The sequence below is a fragment of the Anguilla anguilla genome, chromosome 5, assembly GCF_013347855.1.
Source record: "Anguilla anguilla isolate fAngAng1 chromosome 5, fAngAng1.pri, whole genome shotgun sequence".
NCBI classification, from domain to species: Eukaryota; Metazoa; Chordata; class Actinopteri; order Anguilliformes; family Anguillidae; genus Anguilla; species Anguilla anguilla.
This window is the reverse complement of record NC_049205.1, coordinates 60,230,766-60,250,765: the sequence shown is the minus strand read 5'-3', so window position 1 is coordinate 60,250,765 and position 20,000 is coordinate 60,230,766. Positions and strand designations below refer to the sequence as shown.

General features: G+C 51.9%; 1 protein-coding gene across 1 annotated transcript in view; it reads right to left on the bottom strand.

Annotated features, from left to right (window-relative positions):
- Positions 1-20,000, bottom strand: part of hydin (HYDIN axonemal central pair apparatus protein) — a 157,122-nt gene that overhangs the window by 19,431 nt on the left and 117,691 nt on the right. Inside the window, exons 43-63 of the mRNA XM_035419534.1 lie at positions 19,696-19,863; positions 18,272-18,715; positions 16,176-16,394; positions 15,226-15,428; positions 14,717-14,899; positions 14,253-14,372; positions 13,564-13,723; positions 12,785-12,957; positions 11,608-11,806; positions 10,359-10,458; positions 9,139-9,238; positions 8,633-8,801; positions 7,859-8,100; positions 6,204-6,309; positions 5,512-5,716; positions 4,630-4,865; positions 4,271-4,422; positions 3,397-3,592; positions 2,602-2,710; positions 1,993-2,226; positions 1,103-1,467 (exon numbers count right to left, since the gene is read on the bottom strand). Coding sequence (XP_035275425.1) covers positions 1,103-1,467; positions 1,993-2,226; positions 2,602-2,710; positions 3,397-3,592; positions 4,271-4,422; positions 4,630-4,865; positions 5,512-5,716; positions 6,204-6,309; positions 7,859-8,100; positions 8,633-8,801; positions 9,139-9,238; positions 10,359-10,458; positions 11,608-11,806; positions 12,785-12,957; positions 13,564-13,723; positions 14,253-14,372; positions 14,717-14,899; positions 15,226-15,428; positions 16,176-16,394; positions 18,272-18,715; positions 19,696-19,863 — 4,083 coding nt within the window. The remainder of the gene's footprint in view (positions 1-1,102; positions 1,468-1,992; positions 2,227-2,601; positions 2,711-3,396; positions 3,593-4,270; positions 4,423-4,629; positions 4,866-5,511; positions 5,717-6,203; positions 6,310-7,858; positions 8,101-8,632; positions 8,802-9,138; positions 9,239-10,358; positions 10,459-11,607; positions 11,807-12,784; positions 12,958-13,563; positions 13,724-14,252; positions 14,373-14,716; positions 14,900-15,225; positions 15,429-16,175; positions 16,395-18,271; positions 18,716-19,695; positions 19,864-20,000) is intronic.

The window sequence follows — 20,000 nt, the reverse complement described above, 5'->3', positions numbered from 1 at the left end:
GACCATTTTTCTCTTTTACTAATATTTTTTTCTGGCTCTCTTTTTAAATTTTTATTTTTTTCTTGTTCTCCTTTTCTAATTCCCTGCCTTCCAGCCCGCTGTCTCTGTGGCAGCGTCTCCATAAAAAAGAGCTTTTCAAATAAAATTGAGCTGAACTGAATTATGGCCCTGCGCCCTCACAGGCATCTAAATATAAATCTAAATAACATCAATCTGATTTATTAAATGCACTTCATAACACCCAGCAGGAGTAACTGCCGTTGCACTAAGGTAACCATGGTAACAAACACAGTGTAATAACCACAGAGGCGTCTTGCCTACACAAAACCTGCCTGATGTGATTTGAAATCAAATGTCATTTGCATATTGCTCATATTAAATAAAGCTCTTGATTCAAAAACCGCCTCACAGTATGTCCTTATTTATGTGTTCCAGTTTTTTACCTCGCATATATGGAAAAGGGGGGAAAAAAAACACAATAAATGTGTTTCCAAACGGTTGGTCTCAAAATTGGCATTGTCTTCCTGACCTAAAGTCTTTTCATTTCCTGCGACAAACAGACTAGGTTGAAAATATCACGGAAATAGGTTTTTTTTTTTCCTCTTTCTTGCAGCACTCCTGCGTTTGATTGGCCGATGCTGAAATCAGCGGTAATGGCGGTTGCTACGCCATCACGCTGACGGTCAATGAGCTGGACCCCCCCCCGCCGCTGGAGCATTTTAGCGGGAAGTGAAGGCGCTCTTTAAGGAGAACAGTGGGTATGACCGACCAGCAGCTCAGGAATGGCCCTGCAGGGTAAAGGCTCATTTCCAAACTGCCCCCACTCCCTCCCTCTCTCTCCTCTCTCTCGCTTTCTCTCTCTTTCTCTCTCTCTCTCTCTCTCTCCTCCGTGGCTGCGTTTCCAAACTGCTCTCTCTCGCTCTCCTATGTGGTTTTATTTTGAAACTGCTCTCTCTCTCTCTCTCTCTTCCCTTCATGGCCATGGCAGTGTTTCCAAACTGCTCTCTCTCGCTCGTCTCTCTCTCTCTCTACTAAAGGGCAGCATTTCCAAACTGCTCTCCCCCTCTCCTTTGTGTCTGTTTTTATTTATTTATCTCCGTACCTTCCTCTTGGCCGGTGCCTGGGCGGGACCCTGCTTCCCCGCGTCCACCCACTTGACGGTTCTCTGCCGGTCGTCCCAGTCGGGCACCTGGTCCACGGGCCGGGGGAAGGAGATCCGGCAGACCCTGCACCGGACGGGCCGGGCCTCCAGGGCCAGGGGCTGGTCCGAGCAGAAGGTCACCGTCACCTCCTTGGCGCAGCCCGCGTGGAGGTGGCCCACCTGCGGGGAGAAGCGGACCTGCGCGGCGTCGGCGGGCCACTCGAACCTCAGCGCCTCCGAGCCGCCGTGATTGGTCAGGGTGAAGGTCTGCTGGTAGGGGCTGCCCACGTGACAGTCTCCGAAGTTCAGCAGGTCAGACCTGAGGTCTGGGGAAGCAACGGAGAGACAGGTGATTGGCTGATAATAGCAACGTGTAGGTGATTGGCTGACCATAGAAACCAACAGGTAAATGACTGATGATGGCGGTGCATAGTTGATTGGCCAATAATGGAAACTAACATACATTCAGAAGAAACGGGTCCATAGAGGAACCCTAGCTAGTTCAAACGTTCTTTGTCGGACAAAATGCTTCAATCTGGGACCTTTCAACCAGTCATACCTACCATAGAGGTTTTCATAAAGAACTAAAAAGGGTTCCCTATTAGAGACAAGCCAAAGAACCATTTTTTTCCTGAGAGTGCATGTGATTGGCTGATGATGGCGAAGCACAGCTGATTGGCTGATGACAGAAACACAAAACTGATAGGCTAACAATGGAAAAAATTGTGGAAACTACCACCAGGACATTCTTACAAGGGAACACCCTTCTTCCAGGATATCTTTGTGCTCTCACCACTGCTAACATGACCTTTGACCTGTCGGAACCCTGTCCGTCACCCCTCGGCCCTTACCCTCCGCCGAATCCTGCTCCTGCTGGGGTCTGCTGCCGATGTTGTCGAAGGTGATGATGTCACAGTACCCTTCTCCCACCAGACGCACCACCGTTTCTTCGTACTGGTTGTCCGCCACCAGCAGGTCCATGGTGGACTCGAAGGTCTGCGCAGAAGCGGGCCGGAACTCCACCTCGAACTCCGCCTGCTGGCCCGCGACGAGCACCAGGGAGGCCGTGTGCGCCACCTGTCTGTCTGCGAGGGTATTACAGGCATTGCGGCGCGTTGCATAATTTTTTTTTTTACGGTACATGCGTTTCATCAAAACTACAGGATATTGCATCATCATTCTATGCATCTTTCCCTCTCTCTCTCTCTGTCTCTCTCTCTTAGGCCATTAAGTATATTGCTGAACATCCTGTATAAAATTCTGTGCATGTACATTTGTCCACATGTAGCAGGCTGGTTCAAAGTATAAAATACGTGATATTCAGGACAACAGCAGCTTTGACTGGAGACTATTCCAGAAGTGTGCTCTAACGGGCCCACTCAGGAGTTTCCTCATTGGACAACATATTTGAAATGCGGCAGCCAATCAGATCGTGCCTGTGGCCCATGGGCGGTGCCTACCTGCCCCGGGGTCGCCGTGCAGGACGGAAGAGGCCATGGAGGTGCAGACGGTGTTCGGGGAGGCCCTCAGGGTGAACACGCCCATTTTGTCCAGCAGATGGATGTTAACCTGCCAAAATGCCCAAATACTGATGTTCGATTCATTAATTTAAAAAGGGCCATAATGTTTAATGACTGCACTCCCTAAACCTGGAGGACCGTAGCGCCTGCTGGTTTTTTGTTGAAACTTGTTGAAACCAGTTTAGATCCAAGAAACCAGGTGACCTGAGTTAACAGTGTAATCAGCCGCTTTCCCTGCTTATGAAGTGAACTGCAATACAAATTCCTGAGCTGAAAAGGAATTTGACCCCAACAGTTGTGGCGCTGCAGCCATATTTGGTTCAAACACAGATCAAATGTTTCCATGCCATTCCATAGACAGAAGCGTAGTGTACACCTGCTTCAACTCACTGTATTTGTTTTACACGTCTTTCCGAGAAGCAGTTGAGCCAAGGTAAAAATGCTTTTGTGGCGATAAACCCAGAACCCTCAGTTTAAGAGACCACCCAGGAAGTAAAACGGCTATCGGTCAGCTGTTGCTACACCATCGGCCCGCTAACAGCAAAGCAGTTCACCGACCATTTAGCCGACTTTTAGAGACCTGATGGTCATGTGGACCGCTTCACCTCAGCTGCCCGCTAGCAGACCACTGTGGTACCCATCAGCAGAGTGCCGACGGACCGGCGGCTGGTGCCGACGGCGAGCCGCTGCAGTGCCCCGCCCTGCCCCCCCCTCCTCCACCCCCCCCCCACTGACCTGCGCCGGCACGGTCCCGTCGTTCCTCAGCACCAGCGGCAGGACGTGGGCGCGGCCCGCCAGCACGCGCGGGAACTGCAGGAGCGGCGCCCCCTGCTGGCCCCGGAGGGCCGGGCGCACCACGCTCACGCACGGCAGGTTCCCCTCCCCCGCCACGTCAAACGCCAGCCCCTTACACTTCGCCATCTGCAGCACGCTGGCACAGGGAAACACAGGGGAAGCACAGCTATCAGCAGTAACTCCGCTAGCGGGCGCTAACTCTGCTAGCAGGTGCTAACTCTGCAGTACGTAAACACAGGTTTCAGCAGTAACTGCGCTAGCAGGTGCTAACTCTGCTAGCATCTAAACACAGCTATCAGCAGTAACTCCGCTAGCAGGTGCTAACTCTGCTAGCATCTAAACACAGCTATCAGCAGTAACTCCGCTAGCAGGTGCTAACTCTGCAGTATGTAAACACAGCTATCAGCAGTAACTGCGCTAGCAGGTGCTAACTCTGCTAGCATCTAAACACAGCTATCAGCAGTAACTCCGCTAGCAGGTGCTAACTCTTCTAGCAGGTGCTAACTCTGCAGTATGTAAACACAGCTATCAGCAGTAACTCCGCTAGCAGGTGCTAACTGCAGTATGTAAACACAGGTATCAGCAGTAACTGCTAACAGGAGCTAACTCTGCTAGCATCTAAACACAGCTATCAGCAGTAACTCCGCTAGCAGGTGCTAACTCTTCTAGCAGGTGCTAACTCTGCAGTATGTAAACACAGCTATCAGCAGTAACTCCGCTAGCAGGTGCTAACTGCAGTATGTAAACACAGGTATCAGCAGTAACTGCTAACAGGCGCTAACTCTGCTAGCAGGCCCTAACGCAGTGTCAGTACCTGGGCGGACCCTCCAGTGAGGCCTCCAGCACAGCGCTGTAGGACTGAATGGCCTGAGGGCAGAAGGTGAGCACAGCGAAGGCGTGCGAGTGGCTGGGGATGCTCATCCTGGCAGGGGTCACCTCGAACACGTCACCGCTGCGCATCTGAGTCTGAAACAGCCAATCAAACGCATCACCGCTGTGCTTCTGAGTCTGAAACAGCCAATCAAACGCCTAACAGCTGCGCTTCTGAGTCTGAAACAGCCAACCAAACACGTCACCGCTGTGCATCTCACACACACATACACACACTCACAGCCAATGAAGCGCATCACCACTGCGCATCTCACACATACACACACACGCACGTACACGCACCTTGGTGAGGGCAGACTTGACGGTCAGGTTCAGGTCGCAGGGCACCTTGCCCGTGTTGGTGATGCGGAAGCGAGCTTTTGCGGGCCGGCCCACCAGCACGTTGTTGAAGATGAACCTGTTCTCCTCCTGCAGGTAGACCCCCGCGGCCTCCCTGTACTGCTCGCAGTGCAGCAAGCGGCTGCTCTCGCAGATCCGGTGCTCCTCGAAGATCGAGCTGAAATCCTTGCACAGGATCTCTGCGTGGGGGGGTCACGCGAAAACACAGTTAAGACCGAGTCCGCACGAGAGCGGCCTGAGGGAGGGCGATGGCACAGCCAGACACGCACACCATACATCCCCGCTACTGCATCTATGTCCTCGAGGGCTGAGGGCTGCTGGTTTTCCACCCTCCCTTTACCTGGGAGTCAGGCGTAAACACACTGCTCAGTTAATTACATGGGTAAATGGTAAATGGTAAATGGACTGCATTTATATAGCGCTTTTATCCAAAGTGCTTTACAATTGATGCCTCTCATTCGCCAGAGCAGTTAGGGGTTAGGGGTTAGGTGTCTTGCTCAAGGACACTTCGACACGCCCAGGGCATGGGGGAGGAAAGAAAACCAGGGCCGGATTTGGATTGAAGGGGCAGATTTGAACATCCATGCCATATATTGTTCCATACACCGCATATACAAAAACGGAGAGATTTAGCTCAACATTTTCCAAAAACGAGGAGAACTGAGAACATACAGAAGAGATGTTGGGATGGGGGGGGGGGGGAGGGTAGGGGGCAGTAGGGCTTTTCGGGGGGTATGTTCAGGATCAGAACACAACGGAACCACGACACCACGATCAACACCCACACCCGCGCGCATATTAACTGGCGCTTGGCGGGGCCCGCACCTGGAACGCACACTTCGGCCACCAGCCGGTAGGGGGCGCCGTCCGGGTGGTCGGCGGGGTCGCGGTCGGCGACGTCCAGGACGAGAAACTCCTCCCACCGGCCCGTCTGGTCGGCCACGCAGTCCACCGTCACCACCTGCTGGGCCCCGGGGCCCAGGGCCCCAAACCCGGGGGACACCGTGAACACCCCCATGGTGACACGGGCCTGGGGAGAGAGAGGGCGGGTGAGTGTCATAGACAACAGTGAGTCTAGATGCGCAAAAGTTTGCTATAATTCATGCCCGTTCCATCAGGCAAAACCATATCTATGGTTATGGTTTGCACATTGTTTTTTTTAGATGCGAAGCACCTCATAAACCTAGTTTGTAACCATCCAGGTAGCTCACTAGCTAGCTAAGCTAACTAAATAGCTAACTAACTCACCCACTCACTCACTCACCCACTTCACCCACCCACCCACTCACTCACTCATTCACCCATTCACCCACTCACTCACTCACTCACGTTTAGTTGGCTGAAGATTCGCCACAAGGAGCAGCGATCAGCGTAATGGTGGTGCTTCGCATCAGTGACACTGAGCGTCCTGGCTATTCAATTAATTTTTTTACCTTGCTCATTGTGATGTCATACGCTTTCGAGTGGGAGGGCCCAACAGCGGCGCTCACTCCCGATTGGCTCAGGGCTCTCCCTACCTGTGCGGACGCGCCCATCTCCTTCTGGAGGGAGTCGTGGCGGCGCACCTTGCTGTTCTTGCTGGACTGGCTCTCACGGGACCGAGATCGTTTGAATGTCCCAACGCTGGGGGAGAGAGCGGTAAACCGGGGGGGGGAGGGGGGGAAGGGGGAGAGGAGTAAACAAGAGGGGGGGGGGGGGGGGGGGAGAAAGGGGTAAACCGGGGGTGTAACACCACTGAATGTCCCCTGCATTCAGGAACACCAAAATCACGCTCACTGCGCAACTTACAATCAATCAGTTATTGGTGGATTTCAAAGGATATGACGTATGGAGGATGGCAAATTAATTCGGGTGTTTGAGAAGACATACTGTATCTATGGATTTTTTTTGACAGATTAAAAGCATACCTTATAAAAATTCAAAGAAATTTGTCTGGCTAGAGAGTTTTAATAGAATCCCAATGGTGTTGGCCAAGTAATTTTTCTTAATATCGTCACACAACTAATATGTTTTTTGATTAATCAGGACAAGAATTTTTTTTTTTTGCGCAATTAATGTTCCACCATCTTGAAAAATTGTGATCATAAAGCCACTGACCCGGTGGAACGATGGCCATGATGTGGTGGGCGTCAGCGAGAGCGATGGCAGTGTTCACACAGATTCGACACATACATGAGCCCACAGTGAGGGCGGGCCTCTAACTCCACACCCCCCAGCAAGGCATGGCCTGATTGGCCACGCCTCCCCGACAGCCTTGCGTCGCGGCCAATCGGACGGCCCAAGACCGAAGCTCCTCCCGCTCCCAGGCTAATTTCACACTTAACGTGAGTTGAATGTGATTTGTAGCGTGCGGTGGTGCTGTGGGTGATGTGGGCTAACCACAGTGTGACCACACGCGCCACTGAGCAGACACGCCTCCCCGATTAACAACGGTCCCTCCGCTGGCTCGGGTGGGAACGCGGAAGCGTTGCCTGTCTACGCCACACCGAGCGTCCCGCGCAGAGCCGTTCCGAGCCTGTCTGGCCATGAGGAAACGGAGACAGATCACAGCCCGGCTTCAGTAATGTGAGCAGCCTCACTGTCCCCCGTGGCTCTGAGGCAGGCTGGGACGTCCAGTCATAACCAAACAGAATTAACGCGGCGGAGACGCCCGACAGGAGCGGCGTCATTAAGATCAATGTGTTCTGCAAGACAAGGCGATGGGCCTTTGGTAAGCTCAGGAAAAACACCACTAATGTCAGAGGTGGGTGAACAGGCAACAGGTCTGATAACTACAGGTGAGTGAAGCACAGTTTGGAGCCTGTTTTGCAGTCACCAGTGGAGTAATAGGTGAAATAAGGACAGGTAACCCCCCTCACAGGTGAAATCCCCACAGGTGAGAGCCCCACAGGTGAGAGTGCCACAGGTGAGAACCCCACAGGTGAGAGCCCCACAGGTGAGAGTCCCACAGGTGAGAACCCCACAGGTGAGAGCCCCACAGGTGAGAGTCCCACAGGTGACAGCCCCACAGGTGAGAACCCCACAGGTGAGAGCCCCACAGGTGAGAGCCCCACAGGTGAGAGTCCCACAGGTGAGAGCGCCACAGGTGAGAGTCCCACAGGTGAGAACCCCACAGGTGAGAGTGCCACAGGTGAGAGTCCCACAGGTGAGAGCCCCACAGGTGAGCTCCTACCCTTTCTTCTGAGTGGCCAGCGGCTGGTCCTTGCTCATCCTGGAGATGACGAAGCGGAGCTCGAAGTGGCCCCTGTTCTCGATGGTGAAGGTGCGCGCCTTGCGGCTGCCGCAGACCAGCGGGCCGAAGTTGATGTCGGTCGAGGGCAGGATGCTGTATTTGGCGAACAGGGACTGGACCGACACCTTTATGGGGATGCAGGCGATGGTCTCTCCCCCTTCCGCGATGTTCGGCTCAATCACCTGCGTACAGTGTGGACACATTTAACACACCTGACTGCCTGGTTCAGGTGTACATGTGGTGCTATCTGTACAGTCCAGGGATAACTCTGTGAGGGATGTTATTGTACAGTACAGGTATAATTTGTTGGGTGTTCCCTGTATAGTACAGGTATAACTCTATGTGGGGTGTTACCTGTACAGTACAGGTACACCTCTATGACAGATGCCACCTGTACAGTACAGGGATAACTCTTAAGACAGATGTTACCGGTCCAGTACAGGTACAACTCTATGTGGGATGTTACCTGTACAGTACAGGTATAACTCTATGGGTGATGTTACCTGTACATTACAGGTATAACTCTATGGGTGATGTTACCTGTACAGTACAGGTATAATTATGACAGATGTTACCTGTACAGTACAGGTATAACTCTTTGTTGGATGTGACCTGTACAATACAGGTATAACTATGACAGATGTTACCTGTACAGTACGGGTATAACTCTATGACAGATGTCACCTGTACAGGTACACGCAGGTGGGTGCTGACCTGGCAGTGCAGGAGCTGCTGCTCTCGGACGCACACCTCCTGGCCGTGCCGGAAGAGGATCTGCACGGCGGTGGGGCGCTCGTTGGGGTTCAGGGACCCCTTCTGGGGCGTGATGGTGAACATGGAGCTCAGGTCCGGCAGGCTGGGGTCTGTGGACTTCAGTACAAACCTGAGAGAGGGAGAGAGGGAGAGGGGGATGGGGGGGGGGATGGAGGGAGAGAGGGAGGGGGACAGGGGGAAGGATGGAGGGAGAGGGGGAGATGGAGAGAATGGTTAACAATGGGAAAATTAATAGAGAGAGAAAGAGAGAGAATGGGGCAAAAAGAGTTAAGAAGAATGGAATAATTTTGCTGTTCATGATTACATGTTTGACATGAATTACGTCTGTTTTTGGAGAGGTTATTATGTTGTGCACTGATAAAAAAAGGTAGAACGTAACCTAACTGTTATACTCTCATATAGGTAAGAGGCTTCCCCGGGGGAGGAGGTTCGCCTCAGACACTCACATGAAGGCAATCTCGTATTTGCCTTTATTCTTCAGATTCACAGACAGCTTCGCTTCATCTGACACTTTAATGGTCCCAAAGTCCAGACCTCCGTCAGCACCTGGGTGATACACACACACACACACACAGACAGACACACACGCACACGCACATACACACGCACGCACACACACATACATACCCAGACAGACACACAGACAGACAGAAACACAGACAGACACACACAGACCCACGCACACGCACACACACACACACACACACGCACACACACACAGATGCACACACATACAGACACACACACACACACACACACACACACACACATACACACACACACACACATGCACACACACACACGCACGCACGCACGCACGCACGCACGCACGCACGCACACATACACGCACACACACAGACAGACACACACGCACACACACATACATACACAGACAGACACACACAGACAGAAACACAGACAGACACACACACGCACACACACAGACAGACACACACACACACACAGACGCGCACACACACACACACACACACACAGACACACACGCACACACACGCACACACACGCACACACACGCACACACACGCACACACACGCACACACACACACACACACACACACACAAAGCCTGTGAGTATCGACTGGGGCTGCCAGTGTCCCGGTGCAGCCAGCCCCCGCTGCCATGGCAGCGCTCCCTCTTCACATAACCCTTTCCAAACGGAGGGTATGACAGGTCGCGCGGGCGGGCACAGAGCACCCGATTTAAATTTAAACTGCCGCTCGGCGGCCGATGCGACGGCGACAGGAAATGAGAGAATGCTCCGCAGTGATTGGCGGAGGACGCCAAGCTTAAACCGTCAGACGGGACGAGGTCGGGATTCTGGGTGCGGTGGTCAGACACCGGTTTTTAATCAGCCAGTGACACAGGGGGTAAACAAGACGGCCCGGGGTGAGAATTTTCGACAAATGAAACAAGAGAGGCTGGCACAGCTGTGGGGCCTTTAATTCCAACCTGATTTGATTAGCGGGGTTAACTGGCAGACCCCGGCTGTAATTACTCACAGATATTCGGATTGACAGAGGCAGCTGGGCGCCATTTATCAAGCCCCTGACTGGGGTTCGAGAGCAGCGCCCTGCTCAAAGGGCTGAGCACTCAGGCGATTTGGAGCCTGATTCCAACTGACAGCCCCCCCCCCCCCCCCGTACCTTTGGGGAAGGAGATGTCCAGAGCCACGTCGTACGCCTCCGCCAAAATCTGCAGGTTCTCCGTCTGGACCAGGCCCAGAATGCCCTCCACGTCCGAGACCTGCGCCGCACGCGGGGAGAACACGCGTCGACACAGGCACACGCGTGCACGCGTACACGTGCACAAACAAGCACACGCACGCACACACGCAGACACACACACACACAGGGGGGCACTTTAATTAAGTGGAGAAGAATAATTGATCTTTCCCACGCTTGATTAGTTGACCTAATTTATTCATCCATTAATTATTTACATCATTACTTTACATCATCCATTCAGTTAATATCCCTTTTCCCCTTCACTTCCTTTATGACTTGCTGTCACGTTTACTGGATGAATCAATCAATCCCCCATTCATTCAGACCGTTGCTCATTCATTCACTGTCACAGGATCAACTCCCAGTTCTAACAGTGCTGTACAAATACTGTACGGTAATGCAGTGCAGTGTGAATGCAGTACTCTAATGCAGTGCAGTGTAAGTGCTGTACTTTAACACAGTTCAGTGTAAATGTTGTATTCTAATGCAGTACAGTGTAAATGCCAAACTCTAACACAGTGCAGAGTAAATTCTGTACTCTGATGCAGTTCAGTGTAAATGCTGTATCTTTAACACAGTGCAGAGTAAATTCTGTACTCTAACGCAGTTCAGTGTAAATGCTGTATCTTTAACACAGTTCAGTGTAAATTCTGTACTCTAACGCAGCTCAGTGTAAATGCTGTACCCTGGTGCAGTGCAGTGTGAATGCTGTACCCTGGTGCAGTGCAGTGTAAATGCTGTACTCTAAAGCAGTTCAGTACTCTAACGCAGTTCAGTGTAAATGCTGTATCTTTAACACAGAGCAGTGTGAATGCTGTACCCTGGTGCAGTGCAGTGTGAATGCTGTACCCTGGTGCAGTGCAGTGTAAATGCTGTACCCTGGTGCAGTGCAGTGTGAATGCTGTACCATGGTGCAGTTCAGTGTAAATGCTGTATCTTTAACACAGTTCAGTGTAAATGCTGTATCTTTAACACAGTTCAGTGTAAATGCTGTATCTTTAACACAGTTCAGTGTGAATGCTGTACCCTGGTGCAGTTCAGTGTAAATGCTGTACCCTGGTGCAGTGCAGAGTAAATGCTGTACTCTAACGCAGTTCAGTGTAAATGCTGTATCTTTAACACAGTGCAGTGTAGATGCAGTACTCTAACGCAGTTCAGAGCGCTGTACCTCCAGGCCGAGGGCCCTTTTCAGGTTGACGGCCTTCAGGGACCTGAAGTGCACCTGCAGGCAGAACTCAGAGAGGGGCGGGACGACCCCGCGGTCCTGCGCCACGCTGAACTCCTCCCCCAGCTTGTCCAGGCCAACCAGCCGCCAGGCGGCGGGCAGGGGCGTGGCATTGCGCAGGATCAGGCTCTTAGTGTCACGCCTAAGGGGGGGGGGGGGGGGGGGGGTGACAGATGCCCGGGGACAGTAAAAATGGGGTGAGAGCAGGACGAAGGACGATAACGAGGAAAGAGTGGCCTGAAACGGACACACCAAACGGCGGGAGCTCTACGACAGCCGATCCGTTTCAGGATCTAACGCCGCGTTCGGCTCTTAACTCCATCTGAAATGTCTGAGAGAATCGCGTGCTGACGCGCTTCTTTACGGTTTAGAAATGGAAATTTAAGCCAGAATGATTTGCCGGAGCAGAAGACCCGCACACACACTTTGGCCCGGTGTGTTTGCAGGCTTTCTGTTTCCACCAGCGCTACAGGCACAGTTCTTTACTCAGCTTCATACTCCACCGGCGGTTCACAGCAGAGATTAGATCACAGTAAAACGCTCCGTGTGGAACACAGAAGCAGTTATCAGCCGTTATTCACGTGCTTATGAGCACATTCAGCTAAAACGTAGCAGATAACAAATGATGATTCGGGCTAATTAAATAATTATGAGCAGAAGTTGCCATGACAGCTATAAACACACACGGCTCTCTCCCTGTCCTAAACACAAAAAACCAGACAAATAATAAACCCAGGCCAGGTAGCCAGCAGAGGTGGAACGCGTGTGATTGGCTGAGCAGACCCAGGGGCAGAGGTAGAATGCGTGTGATTGGCTGGACAGACCCAGGGGTAGAGGTAGAATGCGTGTGATTGGCTGGACAGACCCAGGGGCAGAGGTGGAATGCTTGTGATTGGCTGGGCAGACCCAGTAGGAATGCGTGTGATTGTCTGGACAGACTCTGGGGCACAGGTGGAATGTGTGTGATTGGCTGGGCAGACCCAGGGGCAGAGGTGGAATGTGTGTGATTGGCTGGGCAGACCCAGGGGCAGAGGTGGAATGCTTGTGATTGGCTGGGCAGACTCTGGGGCACAGGTGGAATGCGTGTGATTGGCTGAGCTGGGCAGAACCGCTCTCTCACCTGCCCAGCAGGACCTTGTCGAAGTGCACAAGCTTGCGGTCCAGCTCCAGCTCCAGACGCACCCCCCTGCAGGACAGCGGGAGCAGGGCGGGGTCGGGATTGTCCTTCACACAGCACACCACGCGGTCCTCAAACAGCCCGGGGGCCGTGGGGTACGCCCAAACCTTCAGTTCCTAAGGGGGGGGGGAAGCACAGAGGCACACTGTTCACTTAGGGACCCAAAATCAAACACTAACTACTGACAGTCCGGCTGTTCTGCTCTCAAATTCTTGCCTGTAATGCCTTTGGGAAACACCCCCGTACGTGAGAACAGGACGTGAATGACAATGACAGGCACCGGGTATTCAACAGGAACAAAAGCAGCCAGCCGTGGAGGATTCATGGGAGAAATTATTTTCAAGCTAAATTATCGTCAAGCTAAAATCAAATGAAAAATTCTGTGCAAGTCATCGCATGATATGAAACTGCCTTGGCGGTGTGGTACTTTTTTATGGCTGTGGAATTTCCTGTCAGATATTGCACCGATGATGTAATGGTTCTAGGAAGGCTGGCTGTGGAATTTCCTGTCAGATATTGCACCAATAATGTAATGGTTCCAGGAAGGCTGCAGAACCTGTTTCTCATTGGATATGAGGGTCAAAGTGGGCGGGTCAAACACAATGATGATGCTGTTGCAGTTCTGTGAGAAGTGAGAACCTGTTTCTCATTGGATATGAGGGTCAAAGTGGGCGGGTCAAACACAAGGATGATGCTGTAATTGGTCTGTGAGAGGTGGGAACCTGTTTCTCATTGGGTTTGAGGGTCATAGCGGGCGGGTCTAGCAGGAAGGTGGTGGCTTTGGTGTCGTGCTGGAAGCAGAAGTGGACCTCGGCGTCCAGCTGGGAGCAGTTGTGCATGACGAACTTCTCCATGTTCTCTGGGTACGTGCCCTCCTTGTACCTGTCACACAGGTAGAGGCGGGGTTACACCAGGGCCTTCACACACACAAACCAAGCGCTGTCTGTGGACTGAACCAACAGCCTTCTGACAAGTCATTACAGCTTTAAACCACATCAGGAAAACGTTTAAAAATTCACACTTACAGGAGGGAGCTGGTTTAGACTCAAGAGCTAAAAACATATAACTCTCAAAAACATATAACTCTTCTGCGCATCCAATTATCAAGCAGTAGCAAAAAGAGGCGTGTACAGTATGTATGACTGTAGAGATGAGAGTGTGCGTGAGTGTGTGTGTGTGCGTGTGCATACGTATGCACATACGTATGTATGTATGTACAGTAGGTATGCATGTACGTATGCATGAACAGACAGTAGGTACAGTATGTATGTACAGTATCTATGCACTGAATGTGTGTATATAAGTATATCTGTGTGTGTGTGTGTGTATTTTTTTGACGCAGTCCACACAGGCCCACGCCCTACGGGACCGCAGCACCCCCCCCCCAGGGTGTCCGACCCCGGGCCCATACCTGTCCCGGGACTTCCTGCAGAGCAGGGGGCCAAATTCGTACACCCCGGACTGGACGACATAGGTCTTATGGAGGCAGTCATCAGACTGCAGGGCCTTCTTACTCTGAGCAAACACAACCCTGCGACAGAAGAGCGGGGCACATGTTACAGAATGCTGGGTACATGTTACAGGTGGGGTAAATGTGACATGGTGTGGGGCAGATGTGACACAGCGTGGGGTAGATGTGGCAGTGTGGGGCAGATGTGACACAGCGTGGGGTGGATGTGTCATGGCTTGGGGTAGATGTGACACAGCGTGGGGTAGATGTGACATGGCTTGTGGTAGATGTGACACAGCGTGGGGTAGATGTGACATTACATGGGGCTGATGTATGTGACACTACGTACAGATGTGACACAGCCGCACATCACTTTGTGCGTGTGATGTGTGTTTCTGGGACAGTTCAGGAACTGCAGTACGCACTTGTAGTCCTGATTGACGGCGGGGAAGGCACAGTCCCCCCTGCAGTGCAGCTGATAGCGCCTCCTGGTGCCCGTCAGCTCAAAGTTCAGCGTCTGCTCAAACCTGCCCGGCACGGAGGAGTGGAAGCCCATCTTCAGAGTCACCTCCCCTTTGGGCGGGACGATCCACCGGAAAGAGGTCAAACTGTGGGGGTCAGACACAAAGGTCAAACCACAGGCTCCAGTGAACCCTGTTCACAGTCTCTTATACCAACACACACAGACACACAAACACGCACACACACACACAAGTATGCGTGTGTGTGTGTATGTGTGTGTATGCACTGTATGTGTGTGTGCGTGTATGTGTGTGTGTGCGGCGTGTGTATGTGTGTGCGTATATATGTGTGTGTATGTGTGTGTGTGTATATACGTGCGTATATGTGTGTGTGTGTGTGTGTGTGTGTGTGTATATGTGTGTGTGTGTGTGTGTGTGTGTATATAAGGGTGTGTGTGCGCTGTGTGTCTCACCGCTGGTTCTGCTCCTGCTGGGACTCTGCGGTTCGGCTGCTCTGCTCGGTGTCGGACAGGGGCGTGACCGTGCTCAGCGTGGGGGATCGGGACTCCGTGCTCCTCGTGCTCCTCTTTCCTGTCGTGCGTCTCCTCTCCCTCTGGCTCTCCCTCCCGCTCTCGCCCTTCTTCCCCCGGCCTCTGGAGGGCGTCACTGAGTCCTCCTGTCATCCAATTTTACATGAGTTCAGGTGAGTGCTGCATTTACACAGCCAACCAGCACTTATTAATAAACCCTTTGAAGAGCAGGTTTTTTTGAAAAGTTTTTTCAACATTCTAAGTCCATGTTCTAGAACTTCACTGCTCTCGATCGGCAGCAGTGATTGTGACATCAGCATTAGAATGTTCAGCTAAGAGCATTCTAATCATGTCTTACACCAGTGGTGTCAAACTCGTGCCATGGAGGGCGTATGCAGGTTTTCATTCCAACCAATTAATGCTGCCTTAATTGAGTCCAATTACTCATTCAGCCATATGCGTTTAACTGCATTGAAGCACAGAATATAAGAAAATTTTTATTTAGACAATGCGGGTCACCATAGACGTTGGGTCACCATTGTGCACAAACCTGCATCCCTAATTCAGCAAATAATTTAACTAATTATATACAAGATCTGAGGCTGGAATGAAAACCTGCATACACACGGCCCTCCATGGCACGAGTTTGACACCACTGTCTTACACCTTAAAATGGTCAATTACCCGTAGATGTTCCGTTCTATTAGACAGAACAGATGTGACCAGACAGGATGGATAGTCTATTCAGCAGCACATACGTCTCTGTACCAAATGGCTCCCTAAATGAATTTTGAAAGCGCTACCTCAGCACATTCAGACTCAACATGGCCGTCCATTTCTACAGGAACGAGCAAAGGAAACTGAACGCTGTACGCAGAGGCGTGCTGTCGAACCTTTGCCAGGGAGGCGGAGCTTAGTATATCGGGCTCAAGCTCCGCCTCCTTCCGGTCCTCGGCAGGGTCCTCCGGCACAGGCGGGGCCAGGAAGGTGAAGTGGGCGGAGCCCTCCTGGGCACTGGGCGGGGCTCGCTGCTCCGGGTACGGCACCACGGAGTAGATGACGGGCGGGGGGACGGGGGGGCCTTTCGGTCCCTGTCCCAGGCCGTCCAGCACCTTCAGGAACCAATCAGAGCACATGCAGTCAGACCAGTCAAAACTAGCTAAAACAGACGAGCAGCCTATTTAAAGCGATTATGACATAATGCACTATTCTTTCTTTGTTCCCAGCGCTGACTGAGTACGTACGCTACCGTCAACAATGATTATAACAATTACTGCTCTTCTATCACTGCACTTAATGATTCAAAGCACACTAATGAAGCACACACAAAGGAAAAATGAGCATTAATTAATCTGCCGCAGTGTCACCTTGACTTCACTTCCAGCGGGCTGAATTCCTCTCAGTCATTACGGCGTATTAATTAAACTCATTAAAATGTGGAGTACTTAAACGCTGCTCCGCTCCGTTACTCCAGACTGAGCCGTCAAATTACCCCACCCAGGGGGGCCTGGTTCAGTCTGGTTTCCATTCACCGTGTGATTGCACGAAATACAAATATTATTTATTTAACCTTTGTTTTACCAGGGTAGTCACACTGAGTGCGTGTGTGTGTGCGTGTGTGTGTGTGTGTGTGTGTGTGTGTGTGTGTGCGTGGGTGTGTGTGTGTGAGTATGTGAGTGCGTGGGTGTGTGTGTGTGGGTGTATGTGTGAGTGTGTGTGTGTGTGTGAGTGTGGGTGTGCATGGGTTTGTGTGTGAGTGTGCGTGTGTGTGTTTGTGGGCGCGCGTGTGTGTGTGAGTGTGTGGGTGGGCCCAGAGGAAACCCACAGTGCCAAACCACTGCGCCACTGTGCCGCCCAAATATGGGAGGAGCACTGACAACCCCCCGCTCAGCAGTACGGTGATTGACAGCCGAAAAATAAGACGGGAGCAGACTCTGGGAAAAGGGTAGGAAAGCAGGGGGTCCTATTTGTTTCTGGGTTTCATGCCCTTGATTATTTAATTACCCCAATCACATGCCTGGTCTGACATTTTGAGCTGAATTTATTCACAAGCTCATGAATGACAGCTGACAACTGTTTTTGTGTCCCTGTAAGAAATGGCTCACGCTACCTGGGAGCCAGCATTAGACTACAGGGATAATTGGCCAAGTGAGCTAAAAATATCTTCTGGCCTCTCCTTGTGTCTGTTTTTTTTCTGTCAATCAAAAGCTGAATAGTTTTAATTTCTTTTTCATCAGACGCAGTCATTAGACACCGCTCTGTACGGGAGCACTGCCCCGGGTTCGAAACCGGGCAACAGAAGAATGGGAAGAAGTTACAGCACTGTACAGCTCCTCACACGTCATAACAAAATGGTCGCTGCACATCATGACAGCGTTATGACATGTACCCCGAGGTGAAGTATACTGCCATGACTGTCTAGAACAGCTGCAATACCGTGTTTATGACAGCGTTTCAAACCACCAGAAGTTAATTATCGGTAACACTTTGCCCGAACTGTATTCCATAAAAGTTTTATGCCATGCAGTTCACATAAACTGTTACCAATAAATGTTGAAACTCTGGGGGCATCGCAGGGGCGGTAAATGAGGCAAAGGGAAATAAATTTGCCCCCTGCACTTCTCAGTAAAGACGCTCCTGAAAAACGAGACCGCTGCTGTTTCCCCCCCCCATTTAACTGCAGCATAAAACATACAGACACTGTCATGCATGTCAAATTCACACAGCTAAGCGCGTGTCCCCTGTTACTATACCGAACAGCCATCAGAACCCCTTCCAATGGACGTTAGTCCCCTATCCCACACTAGAGCCCCCCCACCCCACCCCACACTCCCTACCCTCCCCGCCCGCACACGCCTGTGTACCATGTGATTAAGGCTCTGAGTCACAAAAGCATCAAATTAAAAAGGAATAAAAATGAAAGGAAATGGAATGATGAGGAAAGAAGCTGAAAGGTGGGTTGGTGTGGTTGTGGTGTTTGGGGGGGTACCTCTTCCAGGGGGGGCAGCTTCCCGCTCCCCAGGATTTCGGCGCCGCTGGGATGGTCCCTCCCGCTGACAGGCAGGAGGATTTGGGGCACGCCCTCGGGCGGGGCTTCTGTCTCCGCCCCCTCCAACGCCTCGCCCAATAGGAGGGCCGGAGCGGACGCCGGGGAGGGCGGGGCCAGCTCCGCCTTCAGCCTCTCCCTCTCCACCCTCTCCTTCTCTCTCTCCTTCTCCCTCTCCCTCTCGCGCTCCTTCCTGCCCTTCTTGCCAGAGGGGGCGTGGCGCTCGGGGGCGGAGTCCTGCGGGTCAGGGGGCGGGCCCTCGGTGGGCGGAGCCATGAAGAGGCGGGCCTTGGCACGGTCCCAGTACTGCAGGGTGTGGCTGAGCAGGTCCTGGCTCTGCTCGTACTGCTGAAACCGAGCGAGCAGCTGCCGGTCGGCCTCGGTCATCTGGGGCGGGGGGGGGTTAGGGTCAGGGGTCAGAAGGGGGTGGGGGGGTTAGGGGTCAGAGAGGGGGGGCATTGCGGAAGAGGGACAGATTAAAATGGCGTTTAGCTTGATTTCTGCACCGGCTCAGCATAAAGGAACACAAACATGAAATTCCAAAAATAATTACGCCTGTCCCAATAGACCTAGATTAAATATGCTAAGCCTTTCAACACAAGTAAACTTCCTGCGAATCATGGCCATTTGTAAGATTGCATGTTATGGTTAGTAAACAGGAAATTTCTCAGGGACCTGCAAATGTCACAGGGCATCTAAAGAGTTAAAGAGTGTAGGACGGAGTGTGGCACAGTGGGTAAGGAACTGCGCTTGTAACCGAAAGGTCGCAGGTTCGATTCCCGGGTAAGGACACTGCCGTTGTACCCTTGAGCAAGGTACTTAACCTGCATTGCTTCAGTATATATCTAGCTGTATAAATGGATACAATGTAAAAGCTGTGTAAGTCGCTCTGGATAAGAGCGTCTGCTAAATGCCTGTAATGTAATGTAATGTAATGTACTCCAAACACCCAGATCTGCTGTGTGATACGGCTTCACTAAAACACAAACCAGACTTTAATTATAGTTCTAATTATAAGAAAGGTGGTTAATAATGGCTCACAACTGAGTTTCAGTGGTCAGTTATTGTTCATCAATTACGGTCAGTAATAATTCAGACGTCACAGTCAGTAAAGATGGGTACTGACTGTTAGGCAATGAACAATAAGTAATGATACAACAGAGAAGGTCAATAATGGTTCTAAAATGGCGGGCAGTCAATGCTTTCTACAGAGGCTCGGTGGCGGCAGGAAGGGAAAGGTCAGGTGCTCAGGTATGTTAGCCAGTAACGGCTCACTAGCCATTAGCCAGCGATGGTGTTCAGTAATAATGAAGCAAGGCCGGGCAGCAGCGGTGTGCTGTGGAGGTCCGGTGATGACGCCCGCTCACCTGCTCTCTCTCCGGATCCTCACTGGGCAGCGGAGACCCCGCCTGCCCCTCCCTGGACCTCCCCTTCCTGCCTGCGTCCTCCGGCTCTCTGGCGCCCTCTGTGGACGGCTTCGCCCCGTCCTTGAGCGGCGGCTCCAGCTTGCTTTCGCAGCGCAGACTCACAGAAGACTGGAGGAGGGAACGCCGTGCTCTCAGGTTATTTTGAGACGCAACCGAATCGCGCTTCACCCCTTAACTTTGACATGCAAACGAATGCAAGCGTTCATGGTTTGGAAGGAAGAAAAATGAAGACTTGCATTTACAGT